The sequence below is a fragment of the Triticum urartu genome, chromosome 1, assembly GCF_003073215.2.
Source record: "Triticum urartu cultivar G1812 chromosome 1, Tu2.1, whole genome shotgun sequence".
NCBI classification, from domain to species: domain Eukaryota; kingdom Viridiplantae; phylum Streptophyta; class Magnoliopsida; order Poales; family Poaceae; genus Triticum; species Triticum urartu.
Genome location: NC_053022.1, coordinates 523095568 through 523120824, shown reverse-complemented (window position 1 = coordinate 523120824; position 25257 = coordinate 523095568). Strand labels below are relative to the sequence as shown.

The 25257-nt window shown below is 45.3% G+C and overlaps 3 protein-coding genes across 3 annotated transcripts; all 3 read left to right on the top strand.

Moving 5' to 3' along the window:
• Positions 1-3191: 3191 nt before the first annotated feature.
• LOC125537371 (acetylserotonin O-methyltransferase 1-like) lies at positions 3192-4898 on the top strand. The gene is made up of 2 exons (XM_048700680.1): positions 3192-4108; positions 4299-4898. The coding sequence occupies exons 1-2, from the start codon at positions 3329-3331 to the stop codon at positions 4596-4598; spliced, it is 1080 nt and encodes a 359-aa protein (XP_048556637.1). The 5' UTR covers positions 3192-3328; the 3' UTR covers positions 4599-4898.
• A 1629-nt stretch (positions 4899-6527) lies between these two features.
• On the top strand, positions 6528-8123 carry LOC125537364 (O-methyltransferase ZRP4-like). Its single transcript, XM_048700671.1, has 2 exons — positions 6528-7488; positions 7578-8123. The coding sequence occupies exons 1-2, from the start codon at positions 6667-6669 to the stop codon at positions 7866-7868; spliced, it is 1113 nt and encodes a 370-aa protein (XP_048556628.1). The 5' UTR covers positions 6528-6666; the 3' UTR covers positions 7869-8123.
• Positions 8124-11987: 3864 nt separating this feature from the next.
• LOC125537356 (acetylserotonin O-methyltransferase 1-like) lies at positions 11988-13908 on the top strand. The gene is made up of 2 exons (XM_048700664.1): positions 11988-12871; positions 13332-13908. The coding sequence occupies exons 1-2, from the start codon at positions 12062-12064 to the stop codon at positions 13638-13640; spliced, it is 1119 nt and encodes a 372-aa protein (XP_048556621.1). The 5' UTR covers positions 11988-12061; the 3' UTR covers positions 13641-13908.
• The last annotated feature ends 11349 nt before the right edge of the window (positions 13909-25257 follow it).

Sequence of the window (25257 nt, the reverse complement as noted above, 5' to 3'; positions counted from 1 at the left end):
CACTTTTTTTCCCTTTCTCCAAATGTTGCCACCCAAGACCCAACTGAATTGTTTTACCCAGGAAGGAAAACCGTTAGTTCATACGAACCATTTCGTTTTCTACCACTTATCATAGATGGGTATTGTTCCTATTGCCACCCAAGTACCCAACTGAATTCTTTGTATGATTTTTTCCTGATTTTTTCTTAATGCCGGATAAATTTTGCATTCTAGTTTTTTATTCTCGACAAGAAACGGCATGAGTAAATTGTTTTTCTCTGTTATTGCACAAGGAATAATATACTCATATTTCATCAACTTTCTTGTGATTCGGTGTATTTCCTTGTTATTGGACAAGATTTGCTAGTCGAGGATAACGCTGTTCGCAGATTGTGCTGCAGCATCACCTTATTGGAATCATGTTTCTAACAGTTGGTGAACTGTTTGATTCTTCCTATTGCAAGACCAGATTTGCTGGTTGAGGATAGAGCTGCCGCGACAATTTATTATATTTTGTAACGACCTTTCTTATTTTTTTAAAAATTCTCTTCTTTTTTTCACTTTTCTATTTCAGTTTTGTTTTCTTTCTTGCTTAATTTTCTTCCATTTTTCTTTCCTACAACTTTTTTATCTCCTTCTTTTATGATGTTGCTTTAAAAACTTATCCTATTTCTTCCTTTTAGCGTTCATGTGCTTTAATTCATGATCTTTTGATGCTATTTACAAATTTATTTGGTAATAGTATGTTTTCACGGGTATATGCAAATTTTCTGCTTGTAATACTTTTGTAAAAAATAAAATAAATAACAATAAAGTATATTATCTTAGTTTTTTAAATACAAACTATCTTCAGCGAGTTGCGTGAACATTTTAGTAAATGCATAAAAACCATTTCATGGATCGTGGAATGAGTTTACAAATATGTTCCGCAAGTCAACTAAACTTTGTATTTACATTTGTGAGAATTTTCATATTGACAGTCAAATATGTTCTAAGATAAAAAAATTGACATGAAACATTTGCAACGTGTATTGTTTTTAAAGCTGCATGGACATTTTATTTGACACATATAAATATCTGAACTAAACATGCACACATATTTATTGCATAGATTGTTGAGCATATTCCAATAAAATGTCTTTCTCGCAAAAAATATATTCTGGAATATAGATTCAACTTTTATCATTAATCAAGGATCTACACATTATATTTATATCTTGTACCTTGAGATTTTGAGAATACAAATTCAAAACCGTGAGTTCTTGTAGTCGTCGCTAGATAGTCCATGGACCTAGTTGTGTTTTTTTAAACCGGTTGTAATTTTTATTAGTTCTGTTGTTCTTTGTACTGCCATGACATATGATGAATATATATGTTTTTAGAATTTATGATGAATAGATTTAAAGTTTCTCCCAAAAAGAAAAGAAAAAGTATAGGCCGTTCCATGCTTTCAATGCCACTGGCCCACTGCCACCCGCTATCGGGCTTCCCCACAACAAATTTCATGGCCCCGGCTCCGGTCACACGTGGGATAGAGCCCACCATTGTGCCATTCGCCACTGCTCGCAACGAAGGGCGGCGGCGGCTACCTCGCGCCGGCGGTCGGGCCGCCGAGGTCTCGTCGCACCACCAGGCTAACGGGTGGACGCAAGCTGCCGAGGTCGCGGCGCGCCACCAGGCAGCGTAGCGTGACGACCCAGGGGCCGAGGCTGCTCGCGGACGCACCACCGTTCGCGCCCGTGCGTCCGCCGCGGCGGCGGAGCTGCCACCCCGTCCCGCATTTCCCAGTAAGCGCTTGTTTGATCGATTTATTCCATCTTCTACTGCTCTTGACTTCAATTTGTTTGGGCGGCGCTCCTGAGTGGGCGTTTGGTCACCCTAGCCCTACTCTCTGAATGTGTTACAATTTTAGTTCACAAAGGTTCAGGCGAAATCGTTTGTTCTCTAGCTCATTCCATGGATCGAAGTTAAAATTAGCCGAATCGCCAGCCAAATATTAGCCAGATTCGGACACCTCTGTCCGTATGTCCAAGCAACACTGTCAAGTGTCAATGACACTCATTTACAAAGAACGAACTGTAAGGTCGTCCTGGACCAGTAGGCAAGAACAGCGTGACATTGCTGGTAGTGAGTGTGGGATAGAAGAATGGGAGGAGCTCTACCGGTGGTTGCAAGAAGTTGAGCTCTCGGAGGCTCGGATGTCAGTGATGAGGCTCACTGGCTCCTAACGACGAGTGGCAAGTATAGTGCGAAATCACTTTATGTGATGATCATGTACTCAGGGCCGGGGTGCGCGACTTGCGGATGCTCGATATTTGGAAATCTCATTTCCACTTGAAGCAATGCTTGGGGCTCTTGCTTGGTTGATTTGGACTGGGCGAAACGATGTTGTCTTTGAACAGCGTGTTCCCTCTTCTCCGGTGCATAACATCTCCAAATGTTCGCTCTTTCATCGCAGTGGATGCTTCTCTGTCCTGCAAACCGTAGGGAGGCCATCAGGGTGGTTATCAGTGGGGTGGCTGGGTAGTGCCTGCTGTGTAGGCTGCTTCGGCAGTCTGGTTGCTGCCTCTTTGTTTAGTTTTTTCAGATCTTGTACCGTGACGTTGGTTTTCCCACTGAAACTCCTGCTTTTCTATATAAAGCATAGCTTAGCCTTTTCTCTAAAAAAGTAGAAAGCGTGATGTCCCAGCTAGAAAATGTTCTATATTTGGGGTGTGAGAAGCGTGTCTTGACCATGTGATAAGATAGCGGGTTATATCACAAATGGAAACCATGCTTGCGGAATTGCTATATTTTCTGAAGGTGTGTAATTGGTAGCTAGTATGCCCCGATGAATAAAATTTACTGATAGGTGGTTATTTGTTCTGTTCAAGTATAGATATTTACAAAGCAAAAATATGTACAACCTTTTCATTAGGTGTGGCAAAAACATGTCTTCCACTTCCGGTCTCTAACAGAACAAATTCGAGAGTAGGGCCTGATATTTTAATTTAAAAGAAGTGGAACTCAAGTGAAATGTTTGAAAGAAAATGAGTGAAACTTAATATATGAAAAAAAAGCATTTCACAAAATATTATGCCAATAGCTAGGCAATAAACTGATAGCTACTATTCACATTGATTTTTACCTGCCATGTAGCAATATGTATATTGCTGCTGTAAGTTTTTCTCAAATACCTTCACCAAATCCTGGGATATAAATTTCTCATCATTCTTAAATAACTTATTACCCATGGCCCTACCTTGTGCCTTAGCAACTTGCCTTAGTATGTTGATGAGTTTGTTCATATATAGACCAGCACACATGTGTACAATCCCACCCATAACCAAAGAAAGCAAGTTCAACAAAAATGTCACCCATTCAAAGCAAGAATAGCTCTCAGGATTTGCTCCAGGCTCAAGTTGACCTTTGGCACCATGCATTGGGATTTGTCAAGTCCATGGCACTAAAATGTGCAATGGAACTGCAAATCCCTAACACCATCCAACACCATGGTGGGGCTATGACACCTTCTGAGTTGGCCGCAAAGATCGGGCTCCATCCATCTAAGCTTCCCCGCTTACGACGGCTCATGCGGGTGCTCACCGTATCAGGCATCTTTGCTGTCCATGAATCCACCACGGCAGACAAGGAGGCTGTTTATGTGCTTACCCCAACCACTTGCCTCCTCGTTAGCGATGAAGTTAAATCGAATTTATTTCCCATTCTGTCTTTGATGCTTGATTCAACTGTCCTTGCCCCCTTTTTTGGCATGAACTCATGGTTCCTAGATGAGCACTCTACATCCTTGTTCAAAAAGGCTCATGGCCTTACCTTCTGGGAGATGGCTGACAAGAATGATTCTTACAACCAGTCAATCAACAATGCAATGGTTTCTGATAGTAACTTTCTCATGGATATCATCTTGAGGGAGTGTGGTGATGTATTTCTTGGTATAAACTCGCTTATTGATGTCGCTGGGGGCCATGGTGGAGCTGCCAGTGCAATTGCGAAGGCATTCCCGCAAATGAAATGCACAGTGTTGGATCTCCCTCACGTGGTTGAAGAAGCTCCTACTGATGACCATGTGTCATTTATTTCTGGCGATATGTTCAAGTACATTCCACCAGCGGATGCTCTTTTCCTGAAGGTACACCCTTTAGATTTTTCTCTTCCCTTTGCACACATCCTAATTTTGCAGTAGGATGTCATACAATTTGCATTTAGCTACAAATGCGTACCAATTGAACCACAAACGTAAGCTAACTATTTGTTTGAAGAAACTCATAATTCCGAAGATTATAAGGTCTAATCCTATTTTTTGTTGATGTGCATCTTAGTGGGTTTTTCATGATTGGGGCGACGAAGATTGTGTCAAGATACTAAAAAAATGCAAGGAAGCTATCCCTCCCAGAGAGGCCGGTGGGAAGGTGATAATCGTAGATATGGTGGTTGGATCTGGGCCAAATGAAATTGTTACAAGAGAGACACAGGTTTTCTTTGATCTGTTTATCATGTTTCTCGAGGGGATCGAGCGAGAGGAGTTCGAGTGGAAAAATGTATTCATGCAAGCCGGGTTCAGCGAGTACAAAATTATATCGGTGCTGGGGGTTAGATCTGTTATTGAGCTCTACCCCTGAACGCTCCACGCAAAATTATGTGGAGTAATCATATTATATATTCAAAAAACGGCATGAACAGCGTTTGTGCTGTCTTGTTGTATGCATGTGCTTTGGTGTGACCGATATGTTTACAGCCAGCTTATTGCATTTTGCGAGGTGTGAGTAGTTGTGACCAGTGAGTTACCTCTGTCACTGCAAGACATATATGTGTAGCAGGTTATATGGAGTCTGCTCCGGTCGTGTTTTTATGTATAAATTACCATCGACAGTTGGGTGTATATTTTCTTAATGGAGATAATGAATGATATTGAGATGTTATGTCTATGTTTCAGTGTCCACTCTTATTATTCAGCATCTGTACTTCGGTGATTCGGTGTATGATACTGATTGCATGTCTGATTGCTGACTAAAGAAATTCTACAGTTCATGAATAATTTAGCAGTGCTCTGTTGATTCAGCTAATCAGTGTCATTTAACATTTTGTCCAAAAGGTAATATGTCATATGCGTGTTGACTCATTTCTAAATTGCATCTGCAGGCTTCTGTGTTTTAAACATTTGCTATTAATTATCCTGAATAACTCTACTTTCTAGATTCGGCCAACACACAACCATTGTCTAATTCCTCTCTGCATCACATAAGTTGCTGGGGAAGTTTACACGTAAATTGTTCATGCAGCAATCTTGAAGCAATCATGGCATTCGCAGTGTGACCAGCGTTCAGTTTTGAAGATGTCCTGAAGTGTAGTGACACCGACTTGACTGCGATATATTTTGTGTCAGTATGTTTGGTAGCGGAGCCAATCACCTGGAGTACTGAAGACAAAAGGCAGCACTACTAATCTTGGATCTCAGTGTTTTCTTCCTCCTGGAGATGTTTCTGATCTTGTGTTGGAGAACATAGGAAGTTCAGAATCAATGGACTTGCAGTGTCGGTCTTGCTTATTCAGGTGCTTGACATGATGACACGGTGCCCAAGCCAACTTTTTTTATGGGAAACACCTGATCAATTCATCTTCAATCATGGTAGTACAACAAACATCAGAAACAATAAAAACGCTATTGTCAAATCTGATGCGACAATTCAACAGTTGCGAGCAGGTATGATGAACGAACATGCTATTATGATTGAATTGAACATAAATCTATCTCTTTTAAAAAGAAAGAATTTTTTTAATGATAAACAGGCGTGGATGGAATCTAAGAGCAATAGTGTGGTGTGAGTAGCATGTACGTGTGAGTGGGTGCTGTATGGGTTCTTGTCTCATTTCTTCTTAATATAATGATACACGGATCTTCCGCCTCATAATATAAGAGCGCTCTACACTAAGAGCGTTCTACACTAATGTCAAAAACGCTTTTATAGTGTAGTGTCAAAAACGCTCTTATATTATGGGACAGAGGGAGTAGAATGTAACTAGTGAAAGTTGTATATGAACTGTTGACACCGTATATCTCAAAAACTATTGCATCACAGAGGTAAACATTAAACAGGGAGCTACAACGACCTAACCAAATGCTTGAGGATAATTAAGGTGTTGGTTGGCTTTGGGCCATGAGACATCATGGTGAAAGGGAAATTTGTTCAAGTATACGTTGGTTGGCTTTGGGCGATGACACGTCATGGCGAAAGGGAAATGACTCCCGTTTGGTAGTATTATCCAATCATTTGATATGACTCTTCTGTGCGCACTGTCATGGTCCTAGATGCTATTTTGATGTGTGTGATGTGCAAACACCTGGGGATATTGATACAAAACCAACCTCGTGGAGCACGAGTGCCAAAAAGTATTCTGTTGGTATCACCAAATCTCATCAGTTATTTTCATGCTTGCCCTTTTTTAGAAACCACGTGAGAAGCGTGATGGCGATCATCTGGGCACACCTTTTTCTTCAGTAAATTTAGTAAGTCAGATTCAGTTGACAGTCAAGAGTATCTCAGATTCCTTCTCTTAGATTTCGAGTTTCTGGATAGCAATAGTATATGTAAGCAGTGAGTATAGTATATCGAGGGGGCAACGTCTGGTTTTCCCTGTACATATATCTGCCAACGCAAACAGAAGCAGCACACGCACACTGCATCGATCATGGCGCTCACCGGCCAGAGCACCGACGACCAGGCCGTGCTGGACGCCGAGCACGAGCTCTGGGCAACCACATTCTCCTACATCAAGTCCATGGCGCTCAAGTCGGCCCTGGACCTCCGCCTCGCCGACGCCATCCACCACCACGGCGGCGCCGCCACCCTCCCCCAGATAGTCGCCAGGGTCGCGGTGCACCCGTCCAAGGTCCTCTGCCTGCGCCGCCTCATGCGCACGCTCACCGTCTCGGGCGTCTTCAGCGTCGTCCAGCAGGAGGACGTCGTCGTCCCGGCTGCCCCCGTGAACAACGGCACCTGCAACGGCGCCGTCGCTGCCGAGCCCTTGTACGCTCTCACGCCGGTGTCCCGCCTCCTCATCGGCTCGCAGAGCTCGGGTTCCATCATGGCCTTCGTGCTCAGCCCCGTCCTCGTCGCCCCCTTCCTCGGGATCGGCGCGTGGTTCCAGCACGCGCTGCCGGACCCCTGCCTCTTCGAGCAGGCGCACGGCGAGGCGCTGTGGGAGATGTCCGGGCACGACGCGGCGCTGGACGCGCTGATCAACAGCGCCATGGTCTCGGACAGCCGCTTCATCGTGGACATCGCCGTCAGGGAGAGCGGCGACGTTTTCCGGGGGATAAGCTCCCTGGTCGACGTGGGCGGTGGCCTCGGCGCGGCGGCCCAAGTCATCTCGGAGGCGTTCCCGCACCTGCAGTGCAGCGTGCTGGAGCTCGAGCACGTCGTCAGCAAGGCGCCCGCCGGCACCTGCGTCAAGTACGTTGCCGGCGACATGTTCGAGAGCGTTCCACCGGCAGACGCCGTCTTCCTCAAGGTTCGTACATCCTCTTCCTCCACTAATTAGCATTTTGTCTATGTTCAACATTAAAGTTGCATACGCGGTATCTCCATGTTTGTCTTCAGTCGGTTCTTCATGACTGGGACGACGAGAAGTGCGTCAAAATACTGAAGACTTGCAGAAAGGCCATTCCTCCAAGAGAGGCGGGAGGGAAGGTGATAATCATCGATATAGTGGTCGGAGCAGACAAGAAGCACGGGGAGGTGCATGCGTTGCTCGATCTGTACATTATGTTTATCAATGGTGTTGAGCGAGATGAGCAAGAGTGGAGCAAGATCTTCCTAGAAGCTGGGTTTAGCGGCTACAAGATTATACCGGTTCTAGGGTTCCGGTCGATCATCGAGGTCTACCCGTGAAATGTTTGGTGATTACGTACTTTTGTGTCGATGTGTGTGTGTGTGTGTGCATTTAAATTCAGACTTTGACAAAAGGTTGATGGATACATTTTCCTATCTATGATTGGGGCGATGTAGACTGTGGAGGTATTAATACTGTGGAAGGTTCGATGTCATCCCTCCTAGAAATGTTGGGTCAGGTGATAATCCTGGATATGGTGATTTTATCTAAGGACAAACGAGATCGTTACAAGAGACATGTTCTAATTTGACACCTATCTATAATGTACTTCTTTTACGTAAACCATGTATATCTTTTTCTGCAAATGATAACGAACGAACGTTCACAAACGGTTCCGGGCATGAATGCTCTCTTGTGCGTTCAATCTTGCGCACAAATCTCAATATTGCGACAACATGGCAATCTTCATTTCACTCTTTTTTTTTTGAGCGAATGGGACTGCACTGTGAAGTCCAGTCTCTTTCCTTACTTCTTCTCGATCTGATTCGGGTGCCAACTTTTTCATGTGTATATAGATGGTAATTTTAAACCAGTGTCAGTTTTGTCTAGAGCATGGAAAGTCGCGTGTGTAGCAACATTCCCCCTGATGTAGTGTGGCAATTACTGAAAACATGTGTGACAACTTCTCTGCATAGCATGCCATTTTTTTCTTGCTTGTAGCATGACAATTCACACTGTCAATTCTTTTTCTATGCATGTCAATCCTCGTATGCTAGCATGCTAATTCCTGAACATGTTTATCGTCTATAGCATCATAATTCTCTATGCTACAACCTAACAATTCCAGCATGGCAATCCGTGATCATGTGGCAAACTTCTATGTTGTAGCATGACAATTTCTAAACATGTGGACAATTCTCCCTTATATCAGGGAATTCTTCTATAATGCAACATTTTTCATGTTCTAACATTTATAGCATGACAATTTTCTTCGTGCACAACATGGTAAATCCTAAAAATATGTCAAGCTTTCTCTATTGCAACATGACAATTCTCTGTTCTGGTAACATCGTCACATCATGGCAATCCTCAAGCGGTGTGTGAGGGATACAAACGTACCATATGACCAACCATCACGGCCGCATACTCCTCATTATTTTTTTCATCCATTATGAACGTGCCTTTAAGATACTCGTGCATGGCAATTACTGAAAACATAAAGGTACGCGTGCTTTTTTAAAGGTATACTTTCGCCTTTTTGATTGAATAAAATATGAATCTGTTTGTGTTTTCAAAAGAAAGAGAAAAGGAAAACATGTTTTCCTTGGGCCCTTTCGTAATGAACCATTGGTTCATTGTGTAGTGTAATTAAACAACCATATTGCATTAATTTAGCTAGTGCGACTTGGATATTTCATACAGCTCCACAAATTTTATGTGCCAAATGCAAACATTGGCATGTCAAGGTATTGGAAAGAGTTTTTTTTACCAGAGTCCTTGGGATTCATTCCCTTAATTAAGAAGAAAAGAGTTGTCATGTTAGTTAACGAAAAAATGGAAAAAAATCATCACAAACCATGGATCAGGCACACACAAGATACATCACACCCACCCACTGTGAAGATGATCTCGTCGAGGTTGTACATTTGTGTCACCGTCATCATACCCCTCGAGCAAGCGACTCCAACTTCATCAGAAACGACTGACGACTAAGCCCACACCGCAGAGGCCATGAGAATCTACATGAAGCTCGCCAAGCAATCAACCACATGAGTCGGTGACAACGCAACTCCATTTCTCACAATGAGCTAACAAAGAAAAAACTATGCAAGCTGGTGTTGTGGAAGATCGATCACACAACGTGCCACCGAAAGAAGTGAAACTATTTACAATGTTCGTCATACACTGATTAGGGGTTGGACAATGAGATCATGGTGAAAAGGATATGACTCAGGCCTCAGAAAAGAAAGAGAATGTGGATACTTTTTTTATTCAGTTATATACTCTTGGCTCTACATCATGGTCCTCGGTATCCTAGATGGCGTCGATGTGTGTGTATTATATTGGCCAAACATCTCGAAAGAGAGTCATTCCTAATCTCTCTAGGTACGATGCTTACGTGTTTTTTTTGCGGGGGTACGATGCTTACGTTGACATAACCATATATAGGACCCATCACGCGGAGCACGAGGCCGAAGCCTAATTTGTTGATGTGATTAAATTGTTTGCAGGTTGCAGCGGTGAGCTCGTCTATTTTGTTCTTTAATGTTTGGAAACATTTTTATGTCTTGGCACACTTTGCCGATGTTTCCATTTCTTTTAGAAACCATGTGGGAAACGTGATGGCGACAAATTTAGCAGGTCAAAGCCAGTCAACAACCAAATCTATTTCGGATTTACCTTTTGAAGACATATTTTTGGTGAGATTTCTCCCTTCTTCCTAGTTTATCAGGGTCTCACATATTTCGAGAATTTCCCTCTAGTTTATCTTCTGTGTTGTTGGTTAACCCACCGCATATTTTGAGATTTACCCATTTAATCAGCTCAAAATTCACACTATTTTGAGTTAGAACGATTTTGTTTTGTTTCGTAAAAATACCTTGGAGTTTGCTCATCAGTCCATGGTGGCGGCATCAGAGTGATGGGGCCATATGAAATGGAACAAGGACTCATGACTCAATCCCTGCCTTGATGTGCATGTGGTGTTTTTGCCACGTCGAACGCTGGCTCTAGATCTACTTCCTCCATTCCAAAATAGATGATTCAACTTTGTACTAACTTTGCTAAAGTTAGTATAAAGTTGGGTTATCTATTTTAAAACGGAGGGAGTAGTAGGTAGTCATCCGGTGCTTCAACCTAACACATCATGGCAGCAATGGCGGCAAGTATGATCTCCAGTTTGGTTTCTTCAGTGGTTCTCCCATTGCACTTTCTTGTGATCCCCATCTTTCAAGGGTGGCTCAGGAGCCCTTTCAAAACTTAGAAGGCTAGTGCAATTTATGCAAATGTGGTCTTTCATAGTTTTTTCATTGTAAGCTTGAATGGAAGTCGATATGCAAAAGATAAAACTAGAGGCAATGGCTTAGTTGATGGAATTGGAGATGTTCGTTGTCCTTGTGTGCTCCAGTTTATCTATTTTATTAAAAAAAATTAATTGATGATCGACGAGGAAAAAAGGAAAATGAACATCTTGAACACAATAAATTATAAAATTAACAATAAGTAAAGCCAAGGATCAAAACTGAACAAATCGGCATACAGAATAAAAATAAAGAAAAACCCAAGGCCATCTACATTGCACATTTTTTGCGGTAGTATCACCAAATCCTACCGCAAACTTTGTGACTGCAATTCACCCATGGAGCAACACGTGGCCTAACAAAGGACGCAAGACTCTAAGACAACATCTTCAAGAAGGAATCATCCCTCTGACAAGAACATTCACAAAGTCAAACCTGGGGCTATCATCCACAAAGCCGAACTTGGAGCCAACATCTGACGGGAAAACAACATGCACAATCTTCTAGCCACAGAGCTAGATTATGGATTTTCACCCGAAGAGAATGTAACCTTGGTGTCAACCGTCAATGCTGCCATCCACCGCTCTACCAGCCTGCTTACACAGAGTGAAAGAACTATCTGGCCAAATGATAATTCTTGAGGAGAGAAGATTGTTGAAATATATTGCCCGCTTTTCTCCATCAGTTCGGACTTTTGGATGAGTTGGCTGGAGCATATTTAATATGATATCCGAGCCAGGAGGTGAAGACCCTGCCAACGCAGTATTAAAAAATGATTATGTGGCCTAAATAAATCTCAAGTCTAAGGGCTAAATAAGTCTAGATGTGAGGAAGGGTGTTGAAATATATTACCCGTCTTTCTCCATCAGTTCGGACTTTTGAATGAGTTAGCTGGAGCATGTTCAATAAAGATGTCACCATGTCACTCCTACCACACCACGCTACGTTCAATCTTCAATTATGTTTTACTTTCCCTATTTTTAAATATAAGTCTTATTTTAGAGATTTCAATGCGGTACACGGAGGGAGTATGACGAAGGGCTAAATTTCGTCAATCTTAAAATGTAACTGCACTTTCTCGTGATGAATATTAAAATCGGAGAAGGATTCAGCTGCATGAGTGGTGAGTGACTCGAGAGACTATTTAGCGAGCAGTACCGGAGATCTAGCTACCAACAAGTACGAAAAACAAGCTAAGAACAACCACCCTGCAGGGCGGCACGTAGTACTCCATGGCGCTCACCGGCGACTACAAGCTCATCAGCACCGAGGACATGCTCCAAGGCCACGCCGAGCTCTGCATCCACGCCTACGGCTTCGTCAAGTCCATGGCGCTCAAATGCGCCATAGAGCTCGGCATTCCCGGCGCCATCCACGGCAACGGCGGCGGCGCCACGCTCGGCGAGCTGGCCACCATTATCGCCCTCCCTCCCTCCAGGCTCCCGCGCCTGCGCCGCCTCATGCGCGTGCTCACCGTCTCGGGCGTCTTCTCCGTCCAACACCAGCAGCCGGACGACTCCGCGGGCTGCGCCATCGTCGTCTACGGGCTCACCTCAGCCTCCCGCCTCCTCGCCGGCGACGGTGAGGCGTCGTCCGGACTGTCCCGTCTAGTGTCCCTCATGGTCGACCCGAACCTCACCGCGCCGTTCTCCGGCATGAGCGCGTGGTTCATGGACGACGAGCAGCCGCGCTCCTTCTTCGAGATGCACCACGGCGAGGACATGTGGGATATGGCCGCGCGGGAGGCTGCTCTGAGCAGGACGATAGGCGACGGCATGACCGACGACAGCCGCTTCGTCGTGGAGGTGCTCCTGAGGGAGGGCCGCGCGCGCGACGTCTTCTCCGGGGTGCGCTCGATGGTCGACGTCGGCGGCGGCACCGGCACCATCGCAAAGGCCATCGCGGCAGCTTTCCCGCACGTTGAGTGCAGCGTCCTGGATCTCCCACACGTCGTCGCGGAGGCCCCCGCCGGCGGAGAGGTGCGATTCATCGAGGGCGATATGTTCGAGCACATTCCCCCGGCCGACGCTGTTCTGCTCAAGGTAATTTCACATGTGTTCCATACTTTTTTTTAGTCCGCATGTGTTCCATACTTGCATTGTGAGTCAGTACCTAGTTTTGAGGCCGGTGTTATTTTGTTGTACCGTGTTTTTTTTTCCTTGAGCTATACTGGTATTAGTCATAATAATCATTTTTCCTGCAAAAAAAAGGTCATAATAATCATTTTGTGTAGAGGTACTTTTTTCATGTTAATAGGAGCTTTATTTTTTGAGGCACTAATAGAAGCTTTATTGACTCAAAAACGTCAAATATGGTCATACAAACCCATAGATCGAGCTTAGACATGCCCTTTGCATATGAGGATGACATGCACATATACACTATATTATCGAGGGTACACGCAAACACTTAAATGCTTGATTAAGTTGAAATATTGAACGCACAAGCCTACATGCACTTTGATTAAATATCCTACATCATATCGATATTTTCGTATTGTAGTCAGTGATGCACGATTGGCGTGACGACGAGTGCGTCAAGATACTACGAAGGTGCAAAGAGGCAATCCCTTCCAGAGAAGCTGGAGGGAAGGTGATAATCATAAACATGGTGGTTGGTTTTGAAAAGTCGAAGGGTAATAGTACTAAAAAGGAGGAGGCACAAGCATTGTACGATCTCTTCCTCATGGTTTTTGAGGGAGGTGAACGAGAAGAGCATGAGTGGGAGAAGATCTTCTTGGAAGCCGGATTCAGTGGCTACAGTATCATACCTATGCTAGGAATTAGGTCCATCATCGAGGTCTATCCTTAACTAAACAACAAACTTGCTATGCAACCTTGGTAAATAATGTTCAAACTTCGTAAGCTAATTATTGCCTATATTAATTTATGCTTTATATATGTATGTGCACAGCATGTACGCCCTGCTTGTCCTTCAAGTTTGTGCGGGTTTAATTTGCTCAAATTAGCTGGCTTTCATGTTTGGGTCAGAGATGAATGTAGTCATTTATGTATCTTGGAGTGTATGCAAGTTACTCCAAATTGTTTTTCATCGGTGTAATAAAGATGTGTTGATAATATTATGATGACCCCCTTACATGTTAACTGTTCACGATATTTATTGGTTTTTGCTGCCATGAATTGACACACATGAGAAAGGCAATATCATTGAGATTCAACATAGCAATGCAAGGCATCATATATGTTGGAAATATAAAAACAAATCTTATGTAACTATTCTTTATTGCTTTCTTAGTTACGTCGACGAATTCTCTGTGGTCTCGCCTTCATCGACCTCTAAAGTGACCGTGATGCCTGGACTAGTGGACAAGAAACTGCTAAGACACAAACAAGCACACGATACAAAAATGCAATTCGAATAAAAAGCTAGATTTCAAGCTTATACCCAATTTGAGATGGTCGTTTACATTGCTTCTCCAGAAGAGTTAGAAAGATATCTTGGTAACTTCAATGATTGCGGTGGATGAATGGAACCACACTTTCTTATAATATGTTTACCATATGTATCATCAATTTGTTTTGTACATTGTCACTAAAATATAAGGTTAAAAAGTGGAAAAATATGATGAGAAGAAACCAAACATATCATGCTAGGCTTAAGTTATCTAAGGCTCAAGTTGAGTTGTCATTTTCATCATTGGTCATGACTATGTAATAATGACATAGTCCGACAGAATGAATCCACATGACATTAATAAGAACTAAATAAGTAATCAAGCATTATGTCTTCTAGTTGAGATGCATGAAAGGGACATACCGTATAACATTCAAGATGCCCATGTATAATATGTACTAATGTTGTACGTAAACCTTCTATATATTTATAAGCAATGAGTAATGCTATAGAATAAGTTAGAGTAAACTTAGGATGTGCTATATATTTCTTTTGTCTCAATGTTGTTTTACCAAATTCTATATAAAAGTTTAAAGGGCCAAGGTTGTGCTATTGGATAAGTGAGGGTCAACTTAGGATGTGCTAAATATTTAACCCTAACTATACCGGAAGATTCTCGTCGTCATGATTACGTGTGCAAGTCGCAACACACTCTCTATGGACTTAAGCAGTCTCCTCTATCTTGTTATGCTTGCCTCGGTGATAAACTTCACCGGCTCAGTTTCTCGTCTTTCAAGGAAGACACCTCATTTTTGTATTCTCTCGCGGAGGTATTATTACTTTCATGTTGGTCTATGTTGATAACATTGTCATCGTTGGGTCAGCATCACATGTTTCCTACAAAAAAGTTCACTGGGTTGTTAGTTGTCTTGTTCAATCTCTCTCGGTCGTCTTTCTAGTCACGGATTTTGGCCAACACGAGTAGTTCTCGGCCTCGAAGCAGCTTACAATTTAGGGGCTTGTTGTTGAGTCATAATAACTATGCACCATATTTGCTTCGTCGAGCCAGTCTGAAGAATTGCAAAACTACTTCTACACCAATGTCCGTGGAGGAAAAGATGGGACATGACCATGGTCTGGTCCTTGGTTTAGATGGCATCGTCAAATACATAATAGGTGCGTCTTCAGGTTGGATCCTTTTATCTACGCTAATCTTCATCGGCGGCGGTTGTTGTTCTGCTACGCTGGTCCTATGGGCCTTAGCACGATAACTTCCCGACTGTCTTCTTACGGCATATCTCTCTCAAAGTAGTTTTGGTGATTGATGACAACATGTTTGCGGACTAATCCTGTGCTTTGAATTATTCACAGATTCTCCCCTGGCATGAGACGCTTTCTTCCCCTCGGAGTGTATTTCAAGACGGTGTAGCTCTTTCGTTTCTTTCTCGGTGGACTAGTTGCGTAGAGGGCACCGTACTATCAAGAGAGGGTCCGCTAGGGTTTTGCATGGGTGGAATCATCACGTACACATCAGGTTCTCACCCTCCGAGCTTTTCCTGTCCATTGAAGAGATCTCTCCTCTCTTCCTTGTTCTGTCTGGGTCTAAGCGGCAGTACCGCGCACCCAGCGGTAGTACCGCTGAGAAGCCACAAGCGGCAGTACCGCTTCACAGCGGTAGTACCGCCGTGGCTCCACAACAGTAGTACCGCTAGGGGCCTGGCACCTCCGCCTGGTCCTTAGCTTCTTTGAGAGATCCCTTCTCCCTCTCTCTCTCTCTCTCCAGTGGTAGTACCGCACTGCCTGTGGTACTACGGCCGAAGGGTCACAAGCGGCAGTACCGCTCCACAACGGTACTACCACCCTTGACCCCACTGCCGTAGTATCGTTGGGCAGTCTGGCTCCTACCGCCTCGATTCGAGAGGTCTTTTTCTCGTGTCGGGTTTTGCGGCACTAGTCACGGTTGTAGTGGCGGTAGTACCGTTCCTGGAGCGGTAGTACCGCCCTACCACCGCGGTAGTACCGCAGTTGGATCTGTTCCCTACTAGTCTCCTCAGCGCGGCAGTACCGCTGGCTGGGGCGGCAGTACCGCTGTCCTGGCGGTAGTACCGCCCCCTCTCAGCAGTAGTACCGCCCTGTGCGGGGCTGGTTGGTGGGGGGGGGCAACGGGATTGTTGCCCCCACTATAAAAGGGAGTCCCCTTCTTCCTTCTCACCTACCTCTTCCTCCCCGAAGCTCCATTTATTGCTCAAGCTCCATTAAATACTCCAAGCTTCATTTCCGCCCGATCTATCTCTCTAGCCAATCAAATTTGTTGATTTGCTCGGGAGTGGTTGAGAAGGCTCCGATCTACACTTCCACCAAGGGATTTTTGATTCCCCCACTCATCCCTAGCGGATCTTGTTACTCTTGGGTGTTTGAGCACCCTAGACGGTTGAGGTCACCTCGGAGCCATATTCCATTGTGGTGAAGCTTCGTGGTCTTGTTGGGAGCCTCCGATTAAGTTGTGGAGATTGCCCCAACCTTGTTTATAAAGGTTCGGTCGCCGCCTTCAAGGGCACCAATAGTGGAATCACGGCATCTCGCATTGTGTGAGGGCGTGAGGAGAATACGGTGGCCCTAGTGGCTTCTTCGGGAGCATTGTGCCTCCACACCGCTCCAACAGAGACGTACTTCCCCTCAAAAGGAAGGAACTTCGGTAACACATCCTCGTCTTCACCGGATCCACTCTTGGTTATCTCTTACCTTTACTTGTGCAAGATCTTTAGTGTTTCTATCCTTGCTTGCTTGTATGCTTGTTGTTATTGCATCATATAGGTTGCTCACCTAGTTGCACATCTAGACAACCTACTTTGATGCAAAGTTTAATTTGGTAAAGAAAAGCTAAAAATTGGTAGTTGCCTATTCACCCCCCTCTAGTCAACCATATCGATCCTTTCAATTGGTATCAGAGCCTCGTCTCTTTATTCAGGACTTTACCGTCCAAAGAGTATGGTTGATACCGTAGACGGTGTGGAGGAACACTCCGGTGTGAATCCGATCTCGTCTACGAGAGATGGGGGAACTTCGGTCTCTCGTGAGGAGTTCAATGTGGCCTTGGGGACATTGAAAACCTCCATGACGACCGAAGTTGAAAGCATGTTTACTAAATTTCTTGAGGGGCTTAAACTTTCCACCGCACCGTTGAAAGTGGGTGATCCTGCCAACAAGGTGTCGAATGCTATCCCCGACAAGGGGGAAGCTAGTAGTGAAAAGGCTCCTTCTTCTAGTGGCAAGAATGGCACCGGCATCTTTGCCCATGTGGAACCACCACTTGTTTATGGTGGACCGGTTCCTACCACTCATTTGAATCATGCCGGTCCTCCCCCTAAGATTGTGAAAAATATGGATTTTGATTCTTGGGTTTACCGCTTTAAACGTCATTTAAATCATGTGAACACTAACCTTTGGAGAATCATTGAAGAAGGTTTCTATCCACATGATCCAAGCAACTTCACTCCTCGAGAAGCCGTGGACAATCAATTCAATGAGAATGCTCTCTTCATCATTCAAGATGCAATTCCACCCAAAGACCTACCTCATCTTCGTCCCTTCGCCTTGGCCAAAGATGCATGGCATTGTGTCGTGTCTCTCTACCGGGGAAGCGCAAGAATTCAACGCTCTAACTATGAAGTGGTACAAGATGAGGCCGATGAGTTTGCAATGAAGGAAGATGAAGAACCTCGTGAGCTTTATCGGAGAGTAACCAAACTCGCGGTCTCACTATGAGATCACGAGAGCAAGGACACGGATGACAATTGGATCAAGCGCAAATTCCTCAAGGCAATGATGCCCTACCACAAGGCCATGTCCTCCGTCATTCATCAAAGACCGGAATTCCACACTTTGACCTCAAGCGAAGTGTTGGATGAGTTTGTGGCCATGAACATTTTGGACAAGACCGCCGACAATGCGGTGCTCCGTTCTCAACGGGCAAAGAAGCCTAACCTTGCATTGAAGGCCAAGCTCACCATGGAAGAAGAAGAAGAGGAAGAAGAGGAGAGCAACCCCGAAGATACGAAGTATGCATATCATGAACACATGGCACTTGCTTCAAGGCAATTTTGGAGCAAGAAAAACTCGAGGCCCAATTTTAGCAAAAACAATTTGAGTGGCACAAGGGGCAAGCAACATGTAAGGACTTACTACAATTGCGGCAACGTGAGTCATTTCGTTGCGGAATGCCCGTATGAGAAGAGGGAAGACAATGGTGGCAAACTCATCCGAAAGGACAAGGCCAAGTCGTTCCCCAACAAGAACAACTTCACCAAGAAGACTCCTCCCAAGGCTTTGGTTGTGCAAGAAGAGTACAATGAGGATGATGACGATGATGAGTCGGTTGCCATGGCCTCCGTTGCCATTGCAACAACGTCACGGGTGTCTCTCTTCGACTCACCCAACGAGAGCATCATCGCCAAGGGCCTCATGGCTAAAGCCACCAACAAGGTAACCTCCAATATCAAAACTACCATCATTAATCATCCTTCCCAAACGGATAGCATTAATGAACTTGAGGGAGCTAATGTGGAGGCTAACGAGTTTGAGGCCTTTATGGGCAAACTCAAGGGAAAATCCAAGAAGCACTTTGTTGCTCTCTTGGAACAACTTGGTGAGGCCAATGACATGATCGAGGCTCACGAAGACACCATCTCTAAGATGGAAGGGCATAGTCGTGACTATGCCGATGAGATTTCGGATCTTTCCAATGCTCTTGAGGAAGAGCGTGGTCTTCGTTTGGCTCTTGAGGAGTCACGCAACGTTGATCATGCTAAGTTAAAGAAAGATTATGATCATGCCCTCATTGTTTCTCGTGTGCTAAATTCCGAGAAGGCCAAACTCGGGGTTGATCTTGCTAGACTCAAAGAGGAGTTTGAAATACTTGACAAGGCCCACAAGGCCTTGAAGGGTATTCACGCTAGTCTCAAGGAGTCTCATGATCAACTCCAAGTGAAGATAACTAAGGAGAAAGCAACTTTTCCTCATATGGTTTTAATTGATAATGCAAATGCTACTAACCCGTGTTGTGAGCATATACATCTTGTTGAGGAAAATACTAAGTTGAAGGAGCAACTTGAGAGAGGTCTTGCGACTTGCATACAAGGTAAGAAGAACCTCAACGATCTCTTGATCAACCAAAAGGGAGGTGTGTCCAAGGAAGGGGTTGGGTACGTGCCCGACTCCAAGAACAAGAAGAAGAATGACAAGACCAAACGACCTCCTCCCCTCATGCAAACCTTTGTGAGGGAGGGAGAGAGTGCCCCCAAGGAGAAGAAGAAGAACAATGTCAAGAAGGGCAATGTCACCCCTCCCAACAAAGCCGGTGATTTTAATCCTTCTTATGTGTTATGCCGTGCTAGTGATGGGCATGTTTATGCCAAATTTGTTGGTTCTCTTCATGAGTACATTGAATGGTCTATTTGGGTTCCTAAGACCCTTGTTACTAACATCAAAGGACCCATTACAAAATGGGTACCTAAAACCAAGCATTGATCTCTTGTAGGTGTTTGCTTCCAGTGGTGGATCATGGTTGCTCGATAGCGGAGCTACAAATCATATGACCGGAAGCAAGGACTTGGTGGTGGACATGCACAAAGTCCCATCTATGCTCACCAATGTCGAGTGGGGTGACGCCTCATCCTCTAAGGTATTGGGACTTGGCAAGGTGGTCATCTCTCATGATCTCACGATCGAGAAGGTCATGCTTGTTGAGTCCCTTGCATACAATTTACTTTCCGTTCGTCAACTTGCAATCATGGGCTTTGCCACTTTCTTTGATATCGATACCGTGGCCCTCTTGTGGAGCAAGACTCTTAAAGTAGCTTTTGTTGGGCATGTTGAGAACGGTCTATATGTGATTAACTTTTCGGAGCGACCCACTAAGACCGTGACATGCCTAATAGCTAAAGTTGATGTGGGATGGCTTTGGCATCGCCGTTTAGCCCATGTCAATATGAGATCTTTGCAAAGTATCCTCAAGGGGGACCATGTCCGTGGACTAACGAATGTTAGTTTTGTTAAAGATCGTGCTTGCAGTGCCTGTATCGAAGGAAAGCTACATGAGAAGGCTCACCCTCCCACGACTATCATTTATTCAAAGAGGCCCTTGGAGCTCCTTCACATGGATCTTTTTGGGCCCCCATCCTTCGATAGTCTTGGAGGTAGGAAGTATTGCTTGGTGATTGTAGATGACTACTCAAGGTACACGTGGGTGTATTTCTTCAAGAGGAAGAGCGAGACCCAACAAACCGTCATCGACTTTGCAAATGAAGCACAACGTCAACACAACACAAAGATCTTGACAATAAGAAGTGACAACGGCACCGAGTTCAAGAACTACACCTTGGATGAATTTCTTAGTGATGAGGGAATCAAGCATCAATATTCCGCACCATACACCCCTCAACAAAACGGTGTTGCGGAGAGGAAGAACCGGACGTTGATGGATGCGGCAAGGACCATGATGGCGGAGTTCAAGTCTCCGTACAACTTTTGGGCTGAAGCCATCAACACCGCGTGTCATGCATCCAATCGGCTCTACCTCCGCAAGGGCTTGAACAAGACTCCATATGAGATACTCACCGGTAACAAGCCCAACCTCAAGTACTTTCGGGTATTCGGGTGTAAGTGTTTCATTCTCAAGAAAGGTGTTCGGTTGTCTAAATTTCAGGCTAGAGCTTATGAGGGCATATTTGTTGGTTATGCTACAAACTCTCATGCTTACCGTGTCCTCAATAAATCCACGGGGCTTATTGAGGAGACGTGTAACGTGGAGTTTGATGAGAATAACGGCTCCCATGTGGAGCAAAGTGGCACTTGTGATGTAGGTGATGAAATTCCTCCTCAAGCCATAAGAAGAATGGGTGTTGGTTTCATCCTACCCATTGAGGAACCCCTTGTGGCCGAAGGAGAAGGACAATGCTCCACTCTAGTGGAGCCATCACCAACCCAAGGCCCACACGCTTCCGAAGAACAAAGTGAAGGCCCTCAACCTCATGAACAAGACCAAGGGCAAGATCATACTCAAGACGGTGTTGACACACCAAGTGATGCTCAAGGTCAAGTTCTCTCCCCCGAGCAAGTTCAAGATCAAGAACAAGCTCATGACAGCGCTCAAGATGATCAAGTAACCGCTCCTCAACTCACCACCAAGGAGGAATTAGAACGTCGTGCCGCCAAGGTTGCTTCCAAGATCTCCACCAAGGATCATCTCATGACGAATGTGCTTGGAAGCTTAAGAAAGGGGGTAAGCACTCGTAGACAGTTAGCAAATTATTGTGAGCATCACGCGTTTGTCTCTTGTGTGGAACCCCACAAGGTCTATGAGGCGCTAGAAGATCCGGATTGGCTCAATGCCATGCACGAAGAACTCAACAACTTCGAGCGCAACAAAGTGTGGAGATTGGTGCCAAGGCCAACGGGGAACCACAATGTCATTGGAACCAAGTGGATATTCAAGAACAAGCAAGATGCCCATGGGATTATCATTCGCAACAAGGCTCGTTTGGTAGCACAAGGCTACTCCCAAGTCGAGGGTATCAACTACGGTGAAACCTTTGCTCCCGTTGCTCGTCTTGAATCCATTCGCATGTTGATTGCATATGCTTCTCATCATAACTTTAAGTTACAACAAATGGATGTGACGAGTGCTTTTATTAATGGTCCCATTAATGGATTGGTTTACGTCAAGCAACCCCCCGGGTTCGAGGATCCCTACTTTCCCGATCATGTGTATCAACTCGATAAGGCACTCTATGGCCTTAAACAAGCCCCATGTGCGTGGTATGACCACCTTACCGAGTTGTTACAAGACCGTGGTTTTGAAGTTGGGCTAATCGACCCCACTCTTTTTACTAAGAACGTCAAAGGGGAGTTGTTTGTGTGCCAATTGTATGTTTATGATATTATCTTTGGTTCTCCTAACAAAGCTTTCAATGAGGAATTTGCCGCTCTCATGACCTCAAAGTTCGAGATGTCCTCCATGGGAGAGTTGAAGTTCTTTCTAGGGTTCGAAGTGAAGCAAAGAAGAGAAGGAACCTTCATCAATCAATCCAAATACACCCAAGACATGCTCAAGATATTCAACCTAAGTGACGTCAAGCCGGCCTCCACTCCAATGCCCACCAAGTGCCAACTTGACTTAGATCCCAATGGTAAAGTGGTGGATCAAAAGGTATATCGTTCCATGATTGGTTCCTTGCTTTACCTTTGTGCATCTAGACCGGACATCATGTTGAGTGTGGGAATTTGTGCACGGTTTCAAGCCGCACCTAAGGAAAGTCACTTTGTGGTGGTCAAACGAATCTTTCGATATTTGGCTCATACCCCAAACTTTGGCTTATGGTACCCAAGAGGATCAAACTTCAACCTTGTAGGGTACTCGGATTCCGATTGGGCGGGAGACACAGTGGATAGGAAGTCCACTTCCGGAGGGTGCCAATTCCTTGGTTGCTCTTTGGTAAGTTGGTCTTCCAAAAAGCAAAGTTGTGTGTCTCTCTCGTCCACTGAGGCGGAGTATGTTGCCGCCGGTAGTTGTTGTGCACAACTTCTATGGATGAGGCAAACTTTAAAGGATTACGGTGTCACTTGTGACAAAGTGCCTCTTTGGTGTGACAATGAAAGTGCCATCAAGATTTCTCTCAACCCAGTGCAACACTTCAAGACGAAGCATATTGAGATTCGGTATCACTTCATCCGGGATCACATTAGGCGAGGAGAGATCGAGCTCAACTATGTCAACACTCATGACAACCTTACAGATATTTTCACGAAGCCCTTCGATGAAGCAAGATTTCCCGAGTTAAGGCATGAACTAAATATCATTGATTCGAGAAATGTTGCTTGAACCGTGCACACCCTATCACGCTCAACTTGTTGTCTAGTTTAAGTGTAGGCATGGACATAGGGGGAGTGTTGTTCTCTCAATGAACTCTCCCTCCCCCCATTATGCATAAATTGATCAAGTCTTTCACTTTAGCCATTGTTGATGGCACTTGTGCTTAAAAGACGAGTTTTGGTCATGGGCCCAAGGTTAAAATCTTCGCGGTGCCATACCTTTTGACTCAAACATAGGTGGCCTCGGCCACCGCCCTCTTTTGAAGAGGTGTGTCTTGGTCTCTCGCTGGTGTGTTTCTTCTTCTCTTGCCGTTCTTGTCGTTTCGTCGAGCTAAAGCCGTGTCTGTTTAGTTGCCGTGGCGTGCTGGGCGGTACTACCGCTGGTGGTGCGCGGTACTACCGCTTATAAGCGGTACTACCGCCCCCTAGCGCGGTACTACCGCTGAGGGACGGGACCAGGGGGTTAAGTCGGGGCAGGGGGAGGTTTCTTCTCCCCCATACCCATTCACTTCGCCCCTCTTGTCCCTTCCTCTCTCCAGCCTCCTCTCGCCACGGGAGGGCTCTGGAGGATCTCTGTCTCCGGGGCGTCCCTCTCCATTTCCTTTGGTGGAGTCGATCCCCACCTCGTCCTCTTGCCATGGATGCCGGTTTGACCCCGTTCTTTCTTTCGTTTTGTCTCCTTTTAGTTCTTGTTTCTTAGGGGCAATGGTGGTTGCATCTCTAGATTTTTGGCGAAATCTAGGCTTGAGTTGGTTGGAGAAGGCAACTAGACTATCTAGATTAGGGTTTGGTAGGATTATTTTTGAATTTGGTAGACCGGTAGTGCCGGATCTGACTGCGGTAGTAAGAACCCGATGTTTCACCGCCTCATGCTATATGAAACTGCTGTTTCTCCGCCTCAAGCAGTACTACCACTCCTCTTGGAGCGGTCCTACCGCTTGACCTAGAGCGGTACTACCGCTCGGGGGGGGGGGGGGGGGGTACTACCGCGGGCAGGTCACGGTACCACCGCTGAATGCCAATTTCCATCATTTTCCTGCCTTACCTTGATCCTTTTGTTGAGTTTGTTGGCTTATGCTCGTTCTTTCTGGTTGTTTCGCGTTGTTCTTGTGTTTCGCTCCAGGTGATGACCGTTCCGAGCAGCAAGGTTGCCGTATCAACCCCGGGCGTGCCACATCAAAACGCTACCGCACCTCAGAGCCTGTCGGTGGTTCCTCGAGCACCCAACTGCCTCCAGCAAGTGCTTCTGCAAGTGTTCCTCCACCTCCTCAGCAATCGAAGCGAGCCGCCAACAAGCCAAAAGGGAAGACTGTGACTGAGATGACCAACAAGGAGTTTTGGGAGAAGCGTCGCCGCAACCCCTATGCGTTGGACCAAGAACCCACTTTGGTCAACCGCCCGTTTTGGAACCGTTTTCAGTTTGCCATCTACTTTGATGTGATCAAGCCCAAGAAGAATCTTTTTGTTGATGTTCGCTCCATTGACACTAATGCTATGGAGAAGGATCCGGAGTACTTTGGCGAAGCTCTTCAGATGTGCACTCAGCTAAACATTCTCAGGATCATGCAATTCAATAAGGATTTCGATGCGGATTTGGTGGCTCAATTCTATGCCACCGTCCACCTTGGGACGGATGTCGACAGGACTCTGACATGGATGACCAATGGCAAGCTGCTTTCTGTCAAGTGGAAGGCTTTCATGGAGTTACTTGATGTGGTGGATACCGGGCTTGAGACTCCTGTCGGTTTCCGTCCTCACCGCAATGCTACATCCACCCACAAGCAAGCCCTTTGGCCCTACTGCACTGTGAAGGTTCACCCTGTAACTAAGAAGAAGACCTATGAGCTGTCTCCGTATCTGGACATTCTTCATCGCATATTTCGTGAGACTCTCTTCCCTCGGATCGGGAATCTGGATATGGTCCACTCTTACCTCGTGGACATGCTCCTTTTCTGTCAGCATGAGAAGGAAGCAAGCACTGGAGAGAGCCTGGATATCTCTCATGTCATGTGGTCTGAACTTCTATCTGCCGTGTCTGAGCGCAAGTGTCCTATCTATGGTCCCTTCATCATGAGGCTCATTGAGAGGGCCTGGGCACAGACTTATCCCAGAGTGCTGCTAGAGACTGGAGACTTGGTTTCTCATGAGATCAAGCGTCTGAGGAAGAAGGACAACTGGACAGCGCCTCACACAGGGGGTCCATCTG